This window comes from Lepidochelys olivacea, assembly GCF_965140295.1.
Source record: "Lepidochelys olivacea isolate rLepOli2 genome assembly, chromosome: 16".
NCBI lineage: Eukaryota > Metazoa > Chordata > Testudines > Cheloniidae > Lepidochelys > Lepidochelys olivacea.
The window spans coordinates 4,658,240-4,678,084 of NC_140426.1; the positions used below are offsets into that span (position 1 = coordinate 4,658,240).

General features: G+C 47.6%; 1 protein-coding gene across 3 annotated transcripts in view; it reads left to right on the forward strand.

Moving 5' to 3' along the window:
• RABL6 (RAB, member RAS oncogene family like 6) overlaps window positions 1-19,845 on the forward strand; it is a 111,895-nt gene that overhangs the window by 12,585 nt on the left and 79,465 nt on the right. For 2 of the 3 annotated variants that reach the window (XM_084650523.1, XM_084650524.1), the window contains exon 2: window positions 4,272-4,406. The exons of the other annotated variant lie outside the window; for it this stretch is intronic. In XM_084650523.1, the coding sequence (XP_084506649.1) occupies window positions 4,272-4,406 (135 nt within the window). The remainder of the gene's footprint in view (window positions 1-4,271; window positions 4,407-19,845) is intronic. 3 annotated transcript variants of the gene reach the window in all.

The window sequence follows — 19,845 nt, forward strand, 5'->3', positions numbered from 1 at the left end:
GCGTATCTACCTCTCCTCCTAGTTTAGTGTCATCTGCAAACTTGCTGAGGGTGCAATCCACACCATCCTCCAGATCATTTATGAAGATATTGAACAAAACTGGCCCCAGGACCGACCCTTGGGGCATTCCACTTGATACCGGCTGCCAACTAGACATGGAGCCATGGATCACTACCCCTTGAGCCTGACAATCTAGCCAACTTTCTATCCACCTTATAGTCCATTCATCCAGCCCATATTTCTTTAACTTGCTGGCAAGAATACTGTGGGAGACCGTGTCAAAAGCTTTGCTAATGTCAAGGAACAACACATCCACTGCCTTCCCTTCATCCACAGAGCCAGTTATCTCGTCATAGAAGGCCATCAGATTAGTCAGGCATGCCTTGCCCGTGGTGAATCCATGCTGATTGTTCCTGATCACTTTCCTCTCCTCTAAGTGCTTCAGAATTGATTCTTTGAGGACCTGCTCCATGATTTTTCCAGGGACTGAGTTCAGGCTGACTGGCCTGTAGTTCCCAGGATCCTCCTTCTTCCCTTTTTTAAAGATGGGCACTACATTAGCCTTTTTCCAGTCATCTGGGACCTCCCCCGATCGCCATGAGTTTTCAAAGATAATGGCCAATGGCTCTGCAATCACATCCGCCAACTCCTTTAGCACTCTCAGATGCAACGCATCCGGCCCCATGGACTTGTGCTCGTCCAGCTTTTCTAAATAGTCCCGAACCACTTCTTTCTCCACAGAGGGCTGGTCACCTTCTCCCCATGCTGTGCTGCCCAGTGCAGTAGTTTGGGAGCTGACCTTGTTAGTGAAGACAGAGGCAAAAAAAAGCATTGAGTACATTAGCTTTTTCCACATCCTCTGTCACTAGGTTGCCTCCCTCATTCAGTAAGGGGCCCACACTTTCCTTCACTTTCTTCTTGTTGCTAACATACCTGAAGAAACCCTTCTTGTTACTCTTAACATCTCTTGCTAGCTGCAACTCCAGGTGTGATTTGGCCTTCCTGATTTCACTCCTGCATACCCGAGCAATATTTTTATACTCCTCCCTGGTCAGTTGTCCAACCTTCCACTTCTTGTACGCTGCTTTTTTGTATTTAAGAGCAGCAAGGATTTCACTGTTAAGCCAAGCTGGTCGCCTGCCATATTTACTCTTCATTCTACACATCGGGATGTTTTGTCCCTGTAACCTCAATAAGGATTCTTTAAAATACAGCCAGCTCTTCTGGACTCCTTTCCCCCTCATGTTATTCTCCCAGGGGATCTTGCCCTTCAGTTCCAGGAGGGAGTCGAAGTCTGCTTTTCTGAAGTCCAGGGTCTGTATTCTGCTGCTATCCTTCCTTCCTTGTGTTAGGATCCTGAACTCGACCATTTCATGGTCACTGCCTCCCAAGTTCCCATCCACTTTTGCTTCCCCTACTAATTCTTCCTGGTTTGTGAGCAGCAGGTCAAGAAGAGCTCTGCCCCTAGTTGGTTCTTCCAGCACTTGCACCAGGAAATTGTCCCCTACGTTTTCCAAAAACTTCCTGGATTGCCTGTGCACCGCTGTATTGCTCTCCCAGCAGACATCAGGGTGATTGAAGTCTCCCATGAGAACCAGGGCCTGCAATCTAGTAACTTCTGCGAGTTGCCGGAAGAAAGTCTCGTCCACCTCATCCCCCTGGTCTGGTTGTCTATAACAGACTCCCACCATGACATCACCCTTGTTGCTCACACTTCTAAACTTAATCCAGAGACTCTCAGACACTCCTGAGCATAGCAACAAATATGAGTGGCTTTCAGCTTCAAATTACTTTCCACAGTATGCATCCGATGAAGTGAGCTGTAGCTCACGAAAGCTTATGCTCAAATAAATTGGTTATCTCTAAGGTGCCACAAGTACTCCTTTTCTTTTTGCAAATACAGACTAAAACGGCTGTTACTCTGAAAGCTTCAAATTGCTGCCTCAAGGGATCCCTGATCCTTATGGCCCCGCGCTGAGCCCCTCTAATTGCCCTGGTCTCTGGCTGTTCAAACTTAGCCTCCAGGTGCTGAACCTCTGCGGTCCAGCCCTAAGTGAAGCTTTCACCCTTCCCGTCACAAATATTATGGAGCGTACAGTACATGGCTATAAGCATAGGAATATTGTCATATTCCTATGGCAGCACCAGCGAGTTTTTAAATGGCCAAAAGCACACTCAACAGTCATTCTGTAGTTGCTCAGACTGTTGTTAAACTGCTCCTTGCTGCTTTCAACTTGCCACGTGTATGGCTTCATAAGCCACAGCATTAAGGGGTTGGTGGGGTCTCCCAGGATAACAGTAGGCATTTTGATTTCCCCTACGGTGATCTTCTGGTCTGGGAAGAAAGTCCTTGCTTTCAGACAACTGACCTGTTCAGAACGCTGCAAGATGCATGCATCCTGTACCTTTCCAGACTAGCCTGTGTTAATGTCTATAAAACGCCACGGTGATCCACAAGTCCCTGGAGAATCATTGAGAAATACCCCTTGCGATTAATGTACTCGGTGACTCGGTGGTCTGGTGCCAGAATTGGAATGTGTGCCATCTGTTGTCCCTCTGCAGTTAGGGAATGCCAATGTCACGCACGTTACCCAGAGTCAAGGTCTTTCAGAGCAGGACGCGATCAATGGCACTGCAGACTTTCGTCAACACAAGTCCAACGGTCAACTTTCCCACTCTGAATTGTTTAGGAGCCGATCGGTAGCGGTCTAGAGTAGCCAGCTTCCACAGTGCAATTGCCACACACTTCTTCTTCAATGGCAGTTCTTGTTCTCCTGTTCTTGCGCCGCAGGACTGGGGCGAGCTCATCACACAGTCCCATGAACGTGGCTTTCCTCATGCGAAAGTTCTGCAGGCATTGCTCATCATCCCAGATGTGCATCACGATGTGATCCCACCACTCAGAGCTTGTTTCCCGAGCCCAAAAGCGGCATTCTACTGTGGTCAGCACCTCTGTGAATGCCACAGGCAATTTGTGTTGTAGCTACTATGCGTGGGGAGATCAATGTCTCACTTCTCTTACCTTTGTTGTTTAACGAATAACTCCACTGCCACTCATGATGTGTTGGTCGGAGCGAGCAGCATACTGGTCAACAGTTTGGGATCCATTCCTGCAGCCCGAGGAGGCAGGGCACACAGTACAGAGACTGTTGAAAGATGGCGCCAAATGCGGATGGAGGCACAAGGATTTCTGGGATGCGAAGCAATGCATCATGGGTCATTGGGACAGGACCCAGGATGCCCTTTGACCTCCTTTGTCTTCCCACAAGTCTTAGTGGCAGAAGAGAAAGAGGTGCTCTGTGGGATAGCTGCCCAGAGTGCACTGCTCTGAATACTGCTGCAAGTGTGAACACGCTATTGTGCAGGCAGCTGACTGTGTGAACACACAGTGGCGCTCAGAGAGTGCTGAAGAAAAACCGTTGTAACTGCCCGCGCTGTAACTTTGCCAGTGTAGATGTGCCCTAAATCAGAGACAAGACAGGTCTTCTCTACAGAAATAAGATGCGCTGATTTAATTTAAATTGGTGGTTACAGGGATATAGTTAAACCAGTGCAAATCACTGTAGGCCATGCTTGTTTTTAGATTAAACTTGTTCCTAATCAACTTAAATGAAATTAAAATAGGCCATGCTTAAACCAAAGAGTGGCCACACAGCCATTTGCACCAGTGTAATTCTATCATTTTAAATTCACACCTTTTAAATAAAACTCGTGCAACCTTCTCAAGGAGGCAGGCCCTCAGACAGAGCAGTTCAGATATCCAAGCTGACTGGCCAGTTTCAAAGTTGTGCAGATAGCTTTAGGAGATCATTATTTTCTTGAGGATAAGAAAACTATTTAAGGAAAATTTGAAAACAAGGGGAGGGCATGTGGGGAGGAGGAGGAGGATGGTGCAAGCTCAAAGGTAAGTGTGGAAGAACTTTTTGAAACTTGAGCAGGTGTTAAGATTACCCAGGGTGGTGAGGGGGGGAAGGCAGCAGGATGGGAACTAGGCAGAAATGTGGGCAGAGACAGAGTGAAGTTATGCAAGGCCCTAAGGGTAAAGATAAGTGGCTTCATCTTGAAGTTGTTTCTTCTTGTTGAACTAAATTAGGCAGCTGAGTAAGCAGGAATTTGAATGGCTGTTGCTCATACCTTGTAATGAAATACCATGCATGTGTAACATGAAAGATCTAATTACGTCAGAATAACACTTTCAAATTAAGTTTTCCAAGCATTCCCAAGATTTGTTTTAATCAACTTTATTTTTGTACTTCTCCCCCGACCCCCAGTGAAAATTGTAATCCGAGGGGACAGGAACACAGGGAAAACCACACTCTGGCATCGACTCCAGGGGAAGAAGTTTGTTGAAGAATATATTCCTACTCAGGAGATCCAAGTCACCAGCATCCACTGGAACTATAAAAGTAAGAAGGGAGAGGGAATGGAGGGTGCCTGGGGAAGGAATAGTCTCTGCTTTGGAGGCAGGAATTCCTCTGTAGCCTCAGCTGTCTCTTGCGGTTTTGTCCAGTTTGGATTTAAAATGGGTCCCCATCGCTCTTACTTGATTATTCAAATAATCCTGTTTTTTAATTCTTTCAGTAATTACATTACCAACCATTTAAACAGATGTCCTCAGTAGTTAAAAATCACAGGAAGAAATTTAACAAAATGTGAATATGAATTGAAATGTTCATTGTATTTTTTTGCTGTTTCAATGAAAACAGATGATATTGAACTGTGTCTCTAGGGGGCTGGATACTAAAGTACAAGAGTACTGCGTTAGTACATTTAGTACCAGCAGGTGAAAATGAGCAGTCTCACTGTGCAGTTGGGAGTGTAAATCCATACTGGACAATGATGAAAAGTGAATTAGATTTTTTAAATGCTTGTAGTTCTAATAATCTTATGTAGAGATATTAATACAAGTAAGAAGTATTGAAAAACAGAATTACTACATCTTGTCAATGATACTCGAAGATACTTGCTTGAGTTGCAGAGATGGGGTAGAAGTCTTCTTCCTGCTATGGCAGCATAAAGGAACTGGAATTTTTACAGCGTGGGCAGAACGTTGCTGATGCAGAAAATACATAAAACAGCAGCAGATTATTTTAGGAGTCCCTTTCATAGCTCAATCATAGGAGGCAGAAGCGGGTAGGCTTAGGGGAAGAGGTAGCAGGGCCATGGTGCATGCCTATAATGGTGTCAGCACCCACCTGCCTCCCATGTGTGCCCCCTTTTCTCTGGCCAGTTGTGCCTGCAGACAGTCATTTCACGGGTCCCCTTTCTCTTGGTTAGGTGTGAGCCTGCTTTTGGTTTTACATCAGGGTGGTGCCTGCCTCTCGCAAGCACCCCCTTGGCTGCTGGTTCTCTCTGCTAGCCGAGCCACCCACGCTGTCCCCCCTTCCAGGGTATATAGTCTAAGTTCTTTCTCGGCCCTGGTATGGGGCTGTAGCTCTAAGGCTTCTTCCCTGAGGCACTGCCTTTTTCAGTCACCCATCTGGGGCCCATCTCAGTACCCTCAGCTGGTGTCCTTTTCCAGCAGCTGTCCCTGGACTCAGTCTGCAATCAGACCAACAGTGCCCATCTCTGACGAGATCAAACGAGCTAGAGACAAAGGGTAACAAGAAAATTTGCTTCAAATGTATTTGTAGAATGAGGAAGACCAAGGACAGGATAGGCCCATTACTCAATGGGGTGCAGGAAGAAAAATAACAGAATGTGGAAATTGCAGAGGTGCTTAATGGCTTGTTTCGGTTTTCACCAAAAGGGTTGGTGGTGATTGGACGTCTAACATAGTGAATGTCAGTGAAAATGAGGTAGGATCGGAGGCTAAAATAGGAAAAGAACAAAGTTAAAAATTACTTAGACAAGTTAGATGTCTTCAAGTCACCAGGGCATGATGAAATGCATCATAGAATACTTAAGGAGCTGACGGAGGAGATATCTGAGCCATTAGTGATTTATCTTTGAATAGTCATGGAAGACTGGAGAGATTCCAGATGACTGGAAAATGGCACCTATAAGAAGGGAAATAAGGACAACCCAGGGAATTACAGACCAGTGAGCTTAACTTCTGTACCTGGAAAGATAATGGAGCAAATAATTAAGCAATCAGTTTGCAAACATCTAGAAGATAAGGTGATAAGTAACAGTGAGCATGGATTTGTCAAGAACAAATCATGTCAAACCAACTTGATACCCTGTCAAGGAAAGCTAACAAGCCTTGTGGATGTGGGGGGGGGGAGTGGTAGATGGGATATGTCTTTACTTTAGTAAAGCTTTTGATACTGTTACTGTCTTGAATGACCTTCTCATAAACTAGGGAAATGCAACCTAGATGGAGCTACTATAAGGTGGGTGCATAACTGGTTGTAAAACAGTTCCCAGGGAGTAGTTATCAGTGGTTCACAGTCATGCTGGAAGGGTATAATGAGTGGGGTCCCACGGGGATCAGTTCTGGGTCCGGTTCTGTTCAATATCTTCATCAGTGATTTAGATATTGGCATAGAGAGTACACTTATAAAGTTTGCGGACAATACCAAGTGGGAGGGGTTGCAAGTGCTTTGGCAGTTAGGATTAAAATTCAAAACTATATGATCTCTGTACCCTTCAGAAATGGCTGAAGTTAACAGGATGAAATTCAATAAGGACAAATTGTGGTAAACCCAGGACAAACAGCTACAAAGCAGGGGGTAGTAATCAGTCCCAGAAGGTTAAAAGGCCCCTCCCTATCCACTGAGGAGAGGTAACCACAGGTTAATAGGGTTCAGCTGAAAAGGGGTTGCTAGAGAACCAATTAGGTTCAGCTGACTCCAACTGCTTGAGACCTTTTAAAACCCTCCCCTGTTAGGAAAGGGGGAGGGGGGGTGAAAGAAGCAGGGAAGCTGCCAGTAGGCTAGGAGCAGCAAGACACCGAACCTTTCCAGGAAGGGAGGCTGCATTCCCTCCCCAGAAGGGAAAGGAAAACAGGCACAAGGGACTGACTGAGGAAAGGTATAGCCTGACCAAGGACTGCCTTGCCCAAACCTGTGTCTCCAAGGCTAAAAAGAACTGGGCCTGCTGATGCGAACAAGGTACTTTGCCACAAAATGCAATCTATTTAGGAAGGAACAATCAGTTCACATACAAAATAGGAAATGACTGCCAAGGAAGGAGTACTACGGAAAGGGATCTGGGGGTCATAGTGGACCACAAACTAAATGAGTCAGTGTGACACTGTTGCAAAAGAAGTGAACATCATTCTGGGATGTATTAGCAGGAGTGTTGTAAGAAAGACATGGAGAAGTAATTCTTCCACTCTACTCCACACTGATTAGGCCTCAGCTGGAGTAGCATGTCCAGTTCTGGGTGCCACATTTCAGGAAAGATGTGGACAAATTGGAGAAAGTCGAGAAGAGCAACAAAAATGATTAAAGGTCTAGAAAACATGACCTATGAGGGAAGATTGAAAAAATAAAAAACAAAACTGTTTGTTTAGTCTGGAAAAGAAGACTGATGGGGGACATAACGGTTTTCAAGTACATAAACTGTTACAATGAGGGGGAGAAATTTTCTTCTTAACCTGTGAGGATAGGACAAGAAGCAGTGGGCTTAAATTGCAACAAGGGATGTCTAGGTTGGACATTAGGAACAACTTCCTAACTGTCAGGATGGTTAAGTACTGGAATAAATGGCCTAGGGATCTCCATCATTGGAGATTTTTAAGAGCAGGCTAGACAAACTCCTATCAGGAATGGTCTAGATAATATAATCCTGCCATGAGTGCAGGGGACTGGACTAGGTGACCTCTTGAGGTCTCTTCCAATCCTACGATCTCTGTACCCTTGCCTGGTTTGGATTGGTCCTGGGCTCAGCCTGCCCGCACTGACCTTTTCATGGTCTTGCTGCTACTCTAGCTAGCCAGCCAGCCAGCCAGGCATCCGGTCTTCGGCAGCCTTCCCTGGGCTCAGTTCTGCCTGGTGAACTCTCTGTAGTGAGCTGTCTGTGGCCTGCTGCTCGTCTAGCCAGCCAGACACCCAGTCCTCCCTCCCTCAAACTCCATGCAGTAACTAAGCTTCTTTGCTCTGCTGCTTGTCTTATATAGGGCTCTTCTGCCCCCGGATTGGCTGCTTCTCTGCAGCCACTCTAGTTGCCTGGAGGACTTCTCTCTGCTCTATCGGGCGCAGGGTGTTGCATTACCACAAGGCCTCCAGAAGGGGGTCTCTGGACCTAGTCCACCCTGGCATACTGCAATGCCCACAGTTCTGGGTTGCACTGCCATTTGTAGGCAACTCATCTTGGGCTGCAATAACTTAGGCGGACAACTTTCATTGAGGGCTGCTTTGCACCCTCCCAATTCTAAGCTATTATGGGGGGGTCAGAGGTGGTTTAAAGCCCCATTAGCTGCACCTTCCCGATTCCAGACTGTGGGTTTTGTGCTTTGCCTCCCAGAGTTGCACCCCAGAATCATCCCCTTAGAGCTAAATAGCATATTAAATTGGGTCTGCAAAGGTGTAAGTAGACTTTTCTGTTACTAAACCGATTCTGTGGCTGCCTTCTATTGCTTCCTCTCTGCCAATGGCTCTGGCTGATCTACCCTGACTAGAATTTAAAAGGTTTGGTCTTCCCAGCTGTTACTCCTGGGGGAATTCTGCACCACTTCGCAATGCAGAATTTTCGCAGAATTAATGCTCTGCACAGAATTTCATTTTTTCCTGCAGAATTGGCGCTGTAGAGCTGCTGGCCTCTGCCAGGGGCGGCTGGACCCTCCAGAGCCTGGCTCCCCAGCTCGCAGTGTGCCAGCGCAGGCAGACTGCCGTTCCAAGTTCTGCCAGGCCCACTCGGGCGCATGGTGCGGCCAGGCTGGGGAGCTGTGCTTGGGGAGAGGCAGGAGCAACAGCTGGGAGCTGCAGGGAGGGGCCACTGCTTTCCAGAATGGAAGACTGAGGGTAAGTGGGTGGCCTGCTTGGGAGGTGTGGGGGGAGGGGGTGACTCGAGCTGTTCTGGGGATAGCCAAACCTTTAAATTGTGGGGCCCCCCCATTAACAGCAGGCATGCATCTCTGCCTGGCGGGACAGTAGCAAAACTTTGTGGAGCAGGTCCAGTGGCAGGGCTCTGGAGGGAGGAGTTGCTGGAACCTGGGCAGTCTGCTGTTGGGAACTCAGAGGGCCGGGGGGGCTCCTTGCCCTGGACAGCATGCCCTGCGGGGATTCATGCTACCCTGAGTCTTCTCTGTCTTCATAAAGAGAAGTTCCAGCGCATCGGACCTGTGACTCTGTCACACCCCTATGCACCTTTACTTTAGGAGCACCTCTTTCTGTTTGTCTCGCATTAGCTGGTATAAGGCACTTACTCGGCTGCGCAACTTAGTCATGGTCTTGCAGCCTCTGCAGTGCATAAAGGCTCTTCTGGTACTTCCTTGTGTAAGGCAGAGACCTGTCACTCAGCTCTCTTCCCTCTCTCTGGCTTCTTGGAATGTCAGTCTTATTGTGGAGTACAAGAAAGACTTCGAAAATAGTTTGGAGTATTCTCCAGACTATTTTACGAGCAGAGCTATCAGAGATCAAAATAAGAAACAGGGAAATTCTTTTTCCATGGTAGTGGGCAAACCTAAAGGCAGTTAACATCCAAATGGTGGCTACATCTGTAGAAGCAATATTTTTTCATGTTCTAGGTAAACAGTGTGTGGTGGTTCTCCCTGCCCGCCCCCCCCCCCCCCCCAGCCTTTACCCTAAGCAAAAGGGATAATGCACATACTATTCATAAATACTGCAATGGAAACTGAGGTCTGATTTTAAAAACAAACAACCCCCCACCCCACCTTACAGCACCAATTACTTGCTTTGTGCATGCACTTGCACTAATGAGGCGATCAAATTACATGCCCAAAATATTTGAAAGCTGTGCTCCATAGGTGGAGGGAAGCCAAGCAGTTTGTTTCCAAACACTGGATTGCATCTGTACTTGTTGGATCCCAGGTTCCATGTTTTCTAGTGTAGAGGCAGCCCATTTAGCAGGCTGGTTTTGCTGGGAATCCAATAACTGAAGGCAATTTTTGTGTAAGGCCAAAGTTAATGTAAAGCTCTGTTATAATAGAACTTGGTGTTTGGAAATGACAGCCATGTGTATTGCAAGGTGAAGGGCTTTTCTCAAGGGGAAATATGCGGTGGGGAGAGGGGAGTCTGACGGACACTTGAGAGATTACAGAGCTGACATTTTGTCTCTTGCTGTCAGTTTGTTTCACTTTAAAGAAAATAATTGTTTTGTACTTTTAGAGAATTAATGGGAAAGCATTTCACTTGCTGATCTTATTAAAAATTACTCAGTGCTGTAAAAAAAAAAAAAAAAAACACCTCACAGCTTTTAACAAACATAATAAGAAACGTTTCCTGCTGTGAAAAACTTCCCACTGAAGATAGACAAGACATGGGCATTTTGAGAAGTCAGCCCAGACGTAATTACTGTCTTGCTGGTTAACTTCTTCTGTTAGGGGGAAGACTACAATTTCTTTTGCCTGTGCCACACTCATGCTGTGTGAATAACGATCCTGAGGAAGACCGTGTCGGCCATTTCCCAAGACTAATTAAATTTCAAACAACTATTCTGAGATCCTTAAGTTGTTCTTTGTGATTATTCTGAAATCTTAGACTGCTGGCAAAGAATTCATTTTATTAGAGGGATGTGGATTTTTTCTTCTGAGAATGATCCATTGATCTCTTGTCTGTGGAATTTGGTAAGCTTTAGGCCCTGTCTACACTGGCAAGTTTCTGCACAGTAAAGCAGGGTTCTGCGCTGTAACTCCTGAGGTGTACGCACTGCCAAGCCACTAGTGCGCAGAAACTGCGCAGTTGTCGCATTGTAAAAAAACCACCCCGATGAGCGGTGTAGAGCTTTCTGCTCCGGGGCTACTGTGTTGTGGTGCCAGTGAAGACACAGTGGTCTATCACAGCGCTGCGATTGGCCTCTGGGAGGTGCCCCACAATGCCTGTTCTCACCTCTCTGGTCATCGGTTTGAACTCTACTGCCCTGTCCTCAGGTGACCAACCATCATCCCACCCCTTAAATTCCTTGGGAATTTTGAAAGTCCCCGTCCTGTCTGCTCGGTGACGCGTGCAGTGGTCTCAGCACGTCTTTCCAGGTGGCCAGGCCTGCTCCACGCACCAGGCAAACCCCCGCTTGGAGCAGTGCCGAGCTGCTGGACCTCATCAGCATTTGGGGAGAGGAGGCTGTCCAGTCCCAGCTGCGCTCCAGCCGTAGGAATTAGGAGACTTACTGACAGACTTCACGATGCATGACAGGAAGGGGCCATGACCGGGACACACTGCAGCACAGGGTCAAAGTGAAGGAGCTGCGGAACGCCTACCACAAGGCACGGGGGGCAAACTGCCACTCCGGTGCTGTGCCCACGCGGAGCTGCTGGCTCTACAAAGAGCTGGATGTGATACCTGGCGGCGACCCCAACTTCACTGCAAAGGCCGCTGTGGATACGTTGGTGGCTCGCATGCCAGTTGATAGTGGACCAAGCCAGAAGGAGGAAATCTTGGACGAGGATGTGGAGGGTGGGGGGACGCAGAGGCAGAGGATGACTCGGAGGTCAGAGATGCATGCAGCCAGGAACTCTCTTCTATCCTGGAGGTGGCTAGCCAAGCACAGCTGTCGGATGTTTGCGAAGTGCAAACAAGAAAGGAGGCCCTTGGTAAGTGGATTTGATTTTGAGAATCTCTGAAGTGAGTTGTTGGGGGAAGGAGGGTTGCAGAAAGCAGGCTTGTCTCCCACCACTTGCCAAGTCTGAGCCGTGGAACAGGCTGCTGATTGACTCCTTCACTTCACAGGACTCACCTTCAGATCTCCTGGAAACTCTCGTGGAGATACTGGGCAATCTGCTGCTGCAGGTTCTTCGGCAGAGCTGCTTTGTTTCCGACATGGGGGGACGGCAGACCATTGCCGCACACAGGCGAGCCACATGGGGCCAGGGCGGAATCCACAGTCTTGGAGAAGACCCTCCCTTGATTCCCTGCTGACCCTCAGCAGCGAGATATCGTCCATAATGATCATGTCCTATGGAAAGTGTGGGGACAGGAGTAATTATCAGCCCCCCACCCCCCACAGTGCTGGCTTTCCCCAAGAGCCATATGCCCAGTGTACAGCAGGATCCGGGAAGAGGGATTTACCCTCCCCTGTGGCTGCTTACCTTTTTGGGGTTTCGTGACTCATGTGTGCTTGCTTGGGGTCAGCCAGTTAGTGACAGGTGTGTGAGTACCGGCTGTGTTTTAAAGCACTGAATCAGTGTTGTCTGTGTTGCAAACAATACTGCTTCTGTAAAATGTTGTGTTTAAACTTCACGGAGATGACCTTGGGAGCCCAGCCTCCCTCTTTGTTATCGGCGGCGGAATGGCTGTGCAGAATTAGAAAGCAGCCAAGAAGAACTAAGGAGGACTTTCTGTGTGATGTTATGATGCACTCCGCTGCTGAGCAACAGGAATTGAAGGAGTGGCGGGACAGCGAGAAGAGGGACCGAAAGGAGAATGTAGCATGCCAGAATGAAGCCATGGAGTGGCTCTTAAAGGTTATGGAGGTCCTAGAGGACATGCTCCACGCGATACTAGCTCTTCAAGCTGAGCAGCTCTGTGCCTGATCTCCCTTGCTGCCGCTGCCGCAAAACTCTCTCATCCTCCCCCCAGACACTGCCAACACTCTTATCAACCTCCTGGCTCCAGTTTCTACCTGCTGTATTCCACTCCTCCCACCTCACAGTCCAGCACTGCGGACTCCCACTGCACTGAACACCCATCCCTCTGCAGTTTGGCCCTGCTGAAGTACAGTACCAGCTACATTGTACTCCAAAGGAGAAGGCTGGATATGATCCCTGGACATACAAAATTTTTAACCATCCCGGGACCCCTCCTCTTCCTGGGACCTTGCCTTCCGCAATCCCCTTGCTGCTGATGGTTTTTTTTTTGGTTTGACTCTCCTCCAGTTGTTGTTTTTTAATAAAAGAATTGTGTTGGTTTGAAAGCAATCTTTATTCTATTAATTGAAAGCAAGAAGAGCCCTGCAAAGCAACATACAATTATGTTAAACTCACATATTGCGTTGTCTGCACCAATCACCTGCCAGCATTACAAGCACTGCACTCCTGAGCATAGCAACAAAATATTAGTGGCTTTCAGCTTCAAATTGCTGCCTCAAGGCATCTCTGATCCTTATGGCCCCACTGTGCGCCCCTCTAATTGACCTGGTCTCTGGCTGTTCAAACTCAACCTCCAGGTGCTGAACCTCTGCAGTCCAGTCCTGAGTGAAGCTTTCACCCTTCCCGTCACAAATATTATACAGCGTACAACACATGGCTATAAGTATAGGAATATTGTCATCATCCAGGTCTAGCTTCCCACAGAGGCCGTGCCAGTGGGCTTTTAAATGGCCAAAAGCACGCTCCACAGTTATTCTGTACTTGCTCAGCCTGTTGTTGAATTGCTCCTTGCTTCTGTCACGTTGCCCTGTGTATGGCTTAATAAGCCACGGCATTAAGGGGTAGGTAGGGTCTCCCAGGATCACAGTGGGCATTTCGACTTCCCCTTCGGTGATCTTCTGGTCCGGGAAGAAAGTCCTTGCTTGCAGCTTCCTGAACAGGTCAGTGTTCTGAAAGATGCGTGCGTCCTGCACCTTTCCGGACTAGCCTGTGTTAATGTCTGTGAAATGCCCACGGTGATCTACAAGTGCCTGGAGAATCATTGAGAAATACCCCTTGCGATTAATGTACTCGGTGGCTAGGTGGTTTGATGCCAGAATTGGAATATGCATGTCATCTGTTGCCCCTCCACAGTTAGGGAAGGCCGTTTGTGAAAAGCCATCCACAATGTCACATACCTTGCCTAGAGTCACGGTCTTTCGGAGCAGGATACGATTAATGGTCCTGCGGACTTTCGTCAATACGAGTCCAGCGGTCGATTTTCCCACTCTGAACTGGTTGGTGACTGATCGGTAGCAGTCTGGAGTAGCCAGCTTCCACAGTGCAATCGCCATGTGCTTCTCCAACGACAGGGCAGCTTTCATTCTTCTGTCCTGGCACTACAGGGCTGGGGCGAGCTCATCATACAGTCCCATAAATGTGGATTTCCTCATGCGAAAGTTTTGCAGCCACTGCTCGTCATCCCAGACGTGCATCACAATGTGATCCCACCACTCAGGGCTGGTTTCCCGAGCCCAAAAGCACCATTCCTCTGTGGTCAGCACCTCCGTGAATGCCACAGGCAATCTTGTGTTGTAGCTACTATGCATGGGGAAATCAATGTCTCACTGCTCTTACCTTTGTAGTTTAAGGAATAACTCCACTGCCACTCGTGATGTGTTGGTTGGAGCGAGCAGCATCCTGGTCAACAGTTCGGGATCCATTCCTGCAGCCCGAGGAGGCAGGGTGTGCAGTACAGAAACCATTGAAATTTGGAGCTAAATTGATTGAAGCACAGGGATTTCTGGGATGTGAAGCAATGCATCGTGGGGCACTGGGACAGGACCCAGGATGCCCTGTGATCCTCTCTGCCTTCCCATATCTTAGTGGCAGAAGAGAAAGAGGTGCTCTCTGGGATAGCTGCCCAGAGTGCATCGCTCTGAATACCACTAAGTGCTGAAAGTCCTATTGCTCAGGCAGCTGATAATGTGAATGCACAACAGCGGTTTCCCTTCAGTTCTCTCTGAGCGGTGCTGTAACTCTCCCGGTGTAGATACTTGCCTTCAGAAGCAACTGAGGTGGAATGCTGCCCATAATGTCTTCTATGTCATAAAGGCTAACCTAGCAGCACTAAGAGCTAATAATCTGCTTGTATATTCATGATATAGTCAGGAATGCAGTGGCTAATTAAAAACTAGACTGTGTGTAGAGTATAACAATTGGTATAACTACTGTAGGGGACAATTTCCTGGCGCAAGTGCTAGAGGAGCCAACGAGGGGGGCCGCTTTTCTTGACCTGCTGCTCACAAACCAGGTAGAATTAGTGGGGGAAGCAAAAGTAGATGGGAATCTGGGAGGCAGTGACCATGAGTTGGTTGAGTTCAGGATCCTGACGCAGGGAAGAAAGGGAAGCAGCAGGATACGGACCCTGGACTTCAGGAAAGCAGACTTCGACTCCCTCAGGGAACGGATGGCCAGGATCCCCTGGGGGACTAACTTGAAGGGGAAAGGAGTCCAGGAGAGCTGGCTGTATTTCAAGGAATCCCTGTTGAGGTTATAGGGGCAAACCATCCCGATGAGTCGAAAGAATAGTAAATATGGCAGGCGACCAGCTTGGCTTAATAGTGAAATCCTAGCGGATCTTAAACATAAAAAAGAAGCTTACAAGAAGTGGGAGGTTGGACATATGACCAGGGAAGAGTATAAAAATATTGCTCGGGCATGTAGGAATGATATCAGGAGGGCCAAATCGCACCTAGAGCTGCAGCTAGCAAGAGATGTCAGGAGTAACAAGAAGGGTTTCTTCAGGTATGTTGGCAACAAGAAGAAAGCCAAGGAAAGTGTGGGCCCCTTACTGAATGAGGGAGGCAATCTAGTGACAGAGGATGTGGAAAAAGCTAATGTATTCAATGCTTTTTTTGCCTCTGTCTTCACTAACAAGGTCAGCTCCCAGACTGCTGCGCTGGGCATCACAAAATGGGGAAGAGATGGCCAGCCCTCTGTGGAGATAGAGGTGGTTAGGGACTATTTAGAAAAGCTGGACGTGCACAAGTCCATGGGGCCGGACGAGTTGCATCCGAGAGTGCTGAAGGAATTGGCGGCTGTGATTGCAGAGCCATTGGCCATTATCTTTGAAAACTCGTGGCAAACCGGGGAAGTCCTGGATGACTGGAAAAAGGCTAATGTAGTGCCAATCTTTAAAAAAGGGAAGGAGGAGGATCCTGGGAACTACAGGTCAGTCAGCCTCACCTCAGTCCCCGGAAAAATCATGGAGCAGGTCCTCAAAGAATCAATCCTGATGCACTTGCATGAGAGGAAAGTGATCAGGAACAGCCAGCATGGATTCACCAAGGGAAGGTCATGCCTGACTAATCTAATCGCCTTTTATGATGAGATTACTGGTTCTGTGGATGAAGGGAAAGCAGCGGATGTATTGTTTCTTGACTTTAGCAAAGCTTTTGACACGGTCTCCCACAGTATTCTTGTCATCAAGTTAAGGAAGTATGGGCTGGATGAATGCACTATAAGGTGCGTAGAAAGCTGGCTAGATTGTTGGGCTCAACGGGTAGTGATCAATGGCTCCATGTCTAGTTGGCAGCCGGTATCAAGTGGAGTGCCCCAAGGATCGGTCCTGGGGCCGGTTTTGTTCAATATCTTCATAAATGATCTGGAGGATGGTGTGGATTGCACTCTCAGCAAATTTGCGGATGATACTAAACTGGGAGGAGTGGTAGATACGCTGGAGGGGAGGGATAGGATACAGAAGGACCTAGACAAATTGGAGGATTGGGCCGAAAGAAATCTGGTGAGGTTCAATAAGGATAAGTGCAGGGTCCTGCACTTAGGATGGAAGAATCCAATGCACCGCTACAGACTAGGGACCGAATGGCTAGGCAGCAGTTCTGCGGAAAAGGACCTAGGGGTGACGGTGGACGAGAAGCTGGATATGAGTCAGCAGTGTGCCCTTGTTGCCAAGAAGGCCAATGGCATTTTGGGATGTATAAGTAGGGGCATAGCGAGCAGATCGAGGGACGTGATCATTCCCCTCTATTCGACATTGCTGAGGCCTCATCTGGAGTACTGTGTCCAGTTTTGGGCCCCACACTTCAAGAAGGATGTGGATAAATTGGAGAGAGTCCAGCAAAGGGCAAGAAAAATGATTAGGGGTCTAGAACACATGAGTTATGAGGAGAGGCTGAGGGAGCTGGGATTGTTTAGCCTGCAGAAGAGAAGAATGAGGGGGGATTTGATAGCTGCTTTCAACTACCTGAAAGGGGGTTCCAAAGAGGATGGCTCTAGACTGTTCTCAATGGTAGCAGATGACAGAATGAGGAGTAATGGTCTCAAGTTGCAGTGGGGGAGGTTTAGATTGGATATTAGGAAAAACTTTTTCACTAAGAGGGTGGTGAAACACTGGAATGCGTTACCTAGGGAGGTGGTAGAATCTCCTTCCTTAGAGGTTTTTAAGGTCAGGCTTGACAAAGCCCTGGCTGGGATGATTTAACTGGGAATTGGTCCTGCTTCGAGCAGGGGGTTGGACTAGATGACCTTCAGGGGTCCCTTCCAACCCTGATACTCTATGATTTGTATCCATTTATTCTTTTACGTAGAGACTGTCCATTTTGATCAATGTATATGGCAGAGGGGCATTGCTGGCACATGATGGCATATATCAGATTGGTAGATGTGCAGGTGAACAAGCCCCGAATGGTGTAGCTGATGTGGTTAGGTCTTACGATGGTGTCCCAAGTTGAATTCCACCAAGATTTCAACGATTTCCACCCTACCATCAACCTCAGCCAGGACCAGTCCACACAAGAGGTCCACTTCCTAGACGCTACAGTGCTAATAAGCGATGGTCACATAAACACCACCCTATACCGAAAACCTATGGACTGCTATACTTACCTACATGCCTCCAGCTTTCATCCAGACCACATCACACGATCCATTGTCTACAGCCAAGCTCTAAGATATACCCGCATTTGCTCTGGTCCCTCAGACAGAGACAAACACCTACAGAATCCTTATCAAGCATTCTTAAAACTGCAATACCCACCTGGTGAAGCGAAGAAACAAATTGACAGAGCCAGAAGGGTACCCAGAAGTTACCTACTACAAGACAGGCCCAACAAAGAAAGTAACAGAACGCCGCTAGCCATCACCTACAGCCCCCAACTAAAACCTCTCCAGTGCATCATCAAGGATCTTCAACCTATCCTGAAGGATGACCCCTCACTCTCACAGACCTTGGGAGACAGGCCAGTCCTTGCTTACAGACAGCCCCCCAACCTGAAGCAAATACTCACCAGCAACTACACACCACAACAAACCCACCAACCCAGGGACCAAACCCTGCTACAAACCTCAGTGCCAACTCTATCCACATATCTATTCAAGGGACATCATCATGAGCCATTCATGCCCCTCTGCCGTGTACATTGGCCAAACCAGACAGTCTCTACGCAAAAGAATAAATGGACAAATTTGAATCAGGAATCATAACATTCAAAAACCATTAGGAGAACACTTCAGTTTCTCTGGTCACTCAATAACAGACCTCAGAGTGGGAATTCTTCAACAAAAAAACTTCGAAAACAGACTCCAACATGAAGCTGCAGAACTGAAATTAGCTTGCAAACTAGATACCACCAGATTAGGCCTGAATAAAGACTGGGAGTGGTTGGGTCATTAGAACACCTAAACTTAATTTCCCCAATACTAATTTCTCCCTACTGTTACTCACATCTTCTTGTCAACTGTCTGCAATGGGCCACTCTTACCACTTCAAAAGAGATTTCTCCTCCCTTGGTATCCTGCAGTTAATTGATTTACCTCGTTAGACTGACCTAATACTTGGTAAAGCAACCCACATCCTTTCATGTATCTATACCTGCTCCTGTATCTTTTACTTCCTACATCTGATGAAGTGGGTTCTAGCCCACGAAAGCTTATGCCCAAATAAATTTGTTAGTCTCTAAGGTGCCACAAGGACTCCTTGTTTTATTTAACCCAGTAAGTACTTATGAAAATCATTTTCCCTTGGATCATTTGTATCGCAAATACTTACCCATTTCCCTCTTGCTTCTATATGCCATGCTATTCTCTCTCGATGGCTTCTAAGGCCCCAATTCCCTCTAGCTGCTGGAAGGGAAGAGGAGCTTCCTCTCTCCTCTTCTCCTCCTCCACCCCTCTCCCCCAGCCTCTTGCATGTTAAGAGGGTGGAGGGTCTCACTGACTTTACCTCTCCGCAAAGTGTCTTGGCTGCTGCATGGGGAAGAGGGTGTTTCTATTACTCTGCCTCTCCTCTCAGCCTTCTGGCTGCTGTAAGTGTGTGTTTGGAGACAGATTTGTGCTGTGTTCCTCCTAACTGTCTGCAAGTCTGGTGTGTTGTCTTTCTCTGAATCACTCCACTGTCTCCACAGCTTTCTGCAGGAGTATAAAATTGACACATTGTATCCAGACCCAGGCTCTGGTAGTAAACCTGATTAGTGTCCTTAATTTCACTCTTGTGCTTCGTAGCTATACTAGCTCTATCTGCAGGTTCAAGAAGGCAGGACCGTATGTACAGTCTACATGTGTTTTGTGTCTGCAAGGTTATTTCCCTGCAAGGACTCCAGCAATAGGGAAAAGCTTGGCGGGGGGAGCCTTTCCCCACTGCCCCCCCCCTTCCAAAACCTTTCATTGACATGTGTAGCTACACACTGCAGAATGGACATAGCTTATTTTTCATGGAGGCATATAGCTGAATACCTTCCCAGCTGCCGAGAGTGGTGTGTCGTGTAGATGTAGCCACAGTGAGTAGTACTCTGCAAGCAGCCCTGTTGATTTTAGTGGAACTATTTGTGGAGTAAGATTCTACTCAGTATGAGCAAGAGTGGCAAAATCTGGCCTTGTGAATGGATGACTTGAGAAACGTCCTGCGATAGAGACAAAGGACTGTGTTGTCTCGTTGGCTGAACAAAAGGCTCAGTACTCAGAAGATCATGGTTTTTAGTCCAGCAAGGCCTGTGGCACTCTGACTTTGGGCAAGTCACTTGATCACCTTGTGCCTCAATCAGTCAGGCTAGAAAATTGGATGCAGAGTAGGAGTTGCTTTGCAAAACCAGACTTAAGGCTTGTCTACAGTGGCAATTTACAGCGCTGCAGCTTTCTCTCTCGGGGGTATGGGAAAAACACCCTCCTGAGTGCAGCAAGTTTCAGCGTTGTAAAGCGCC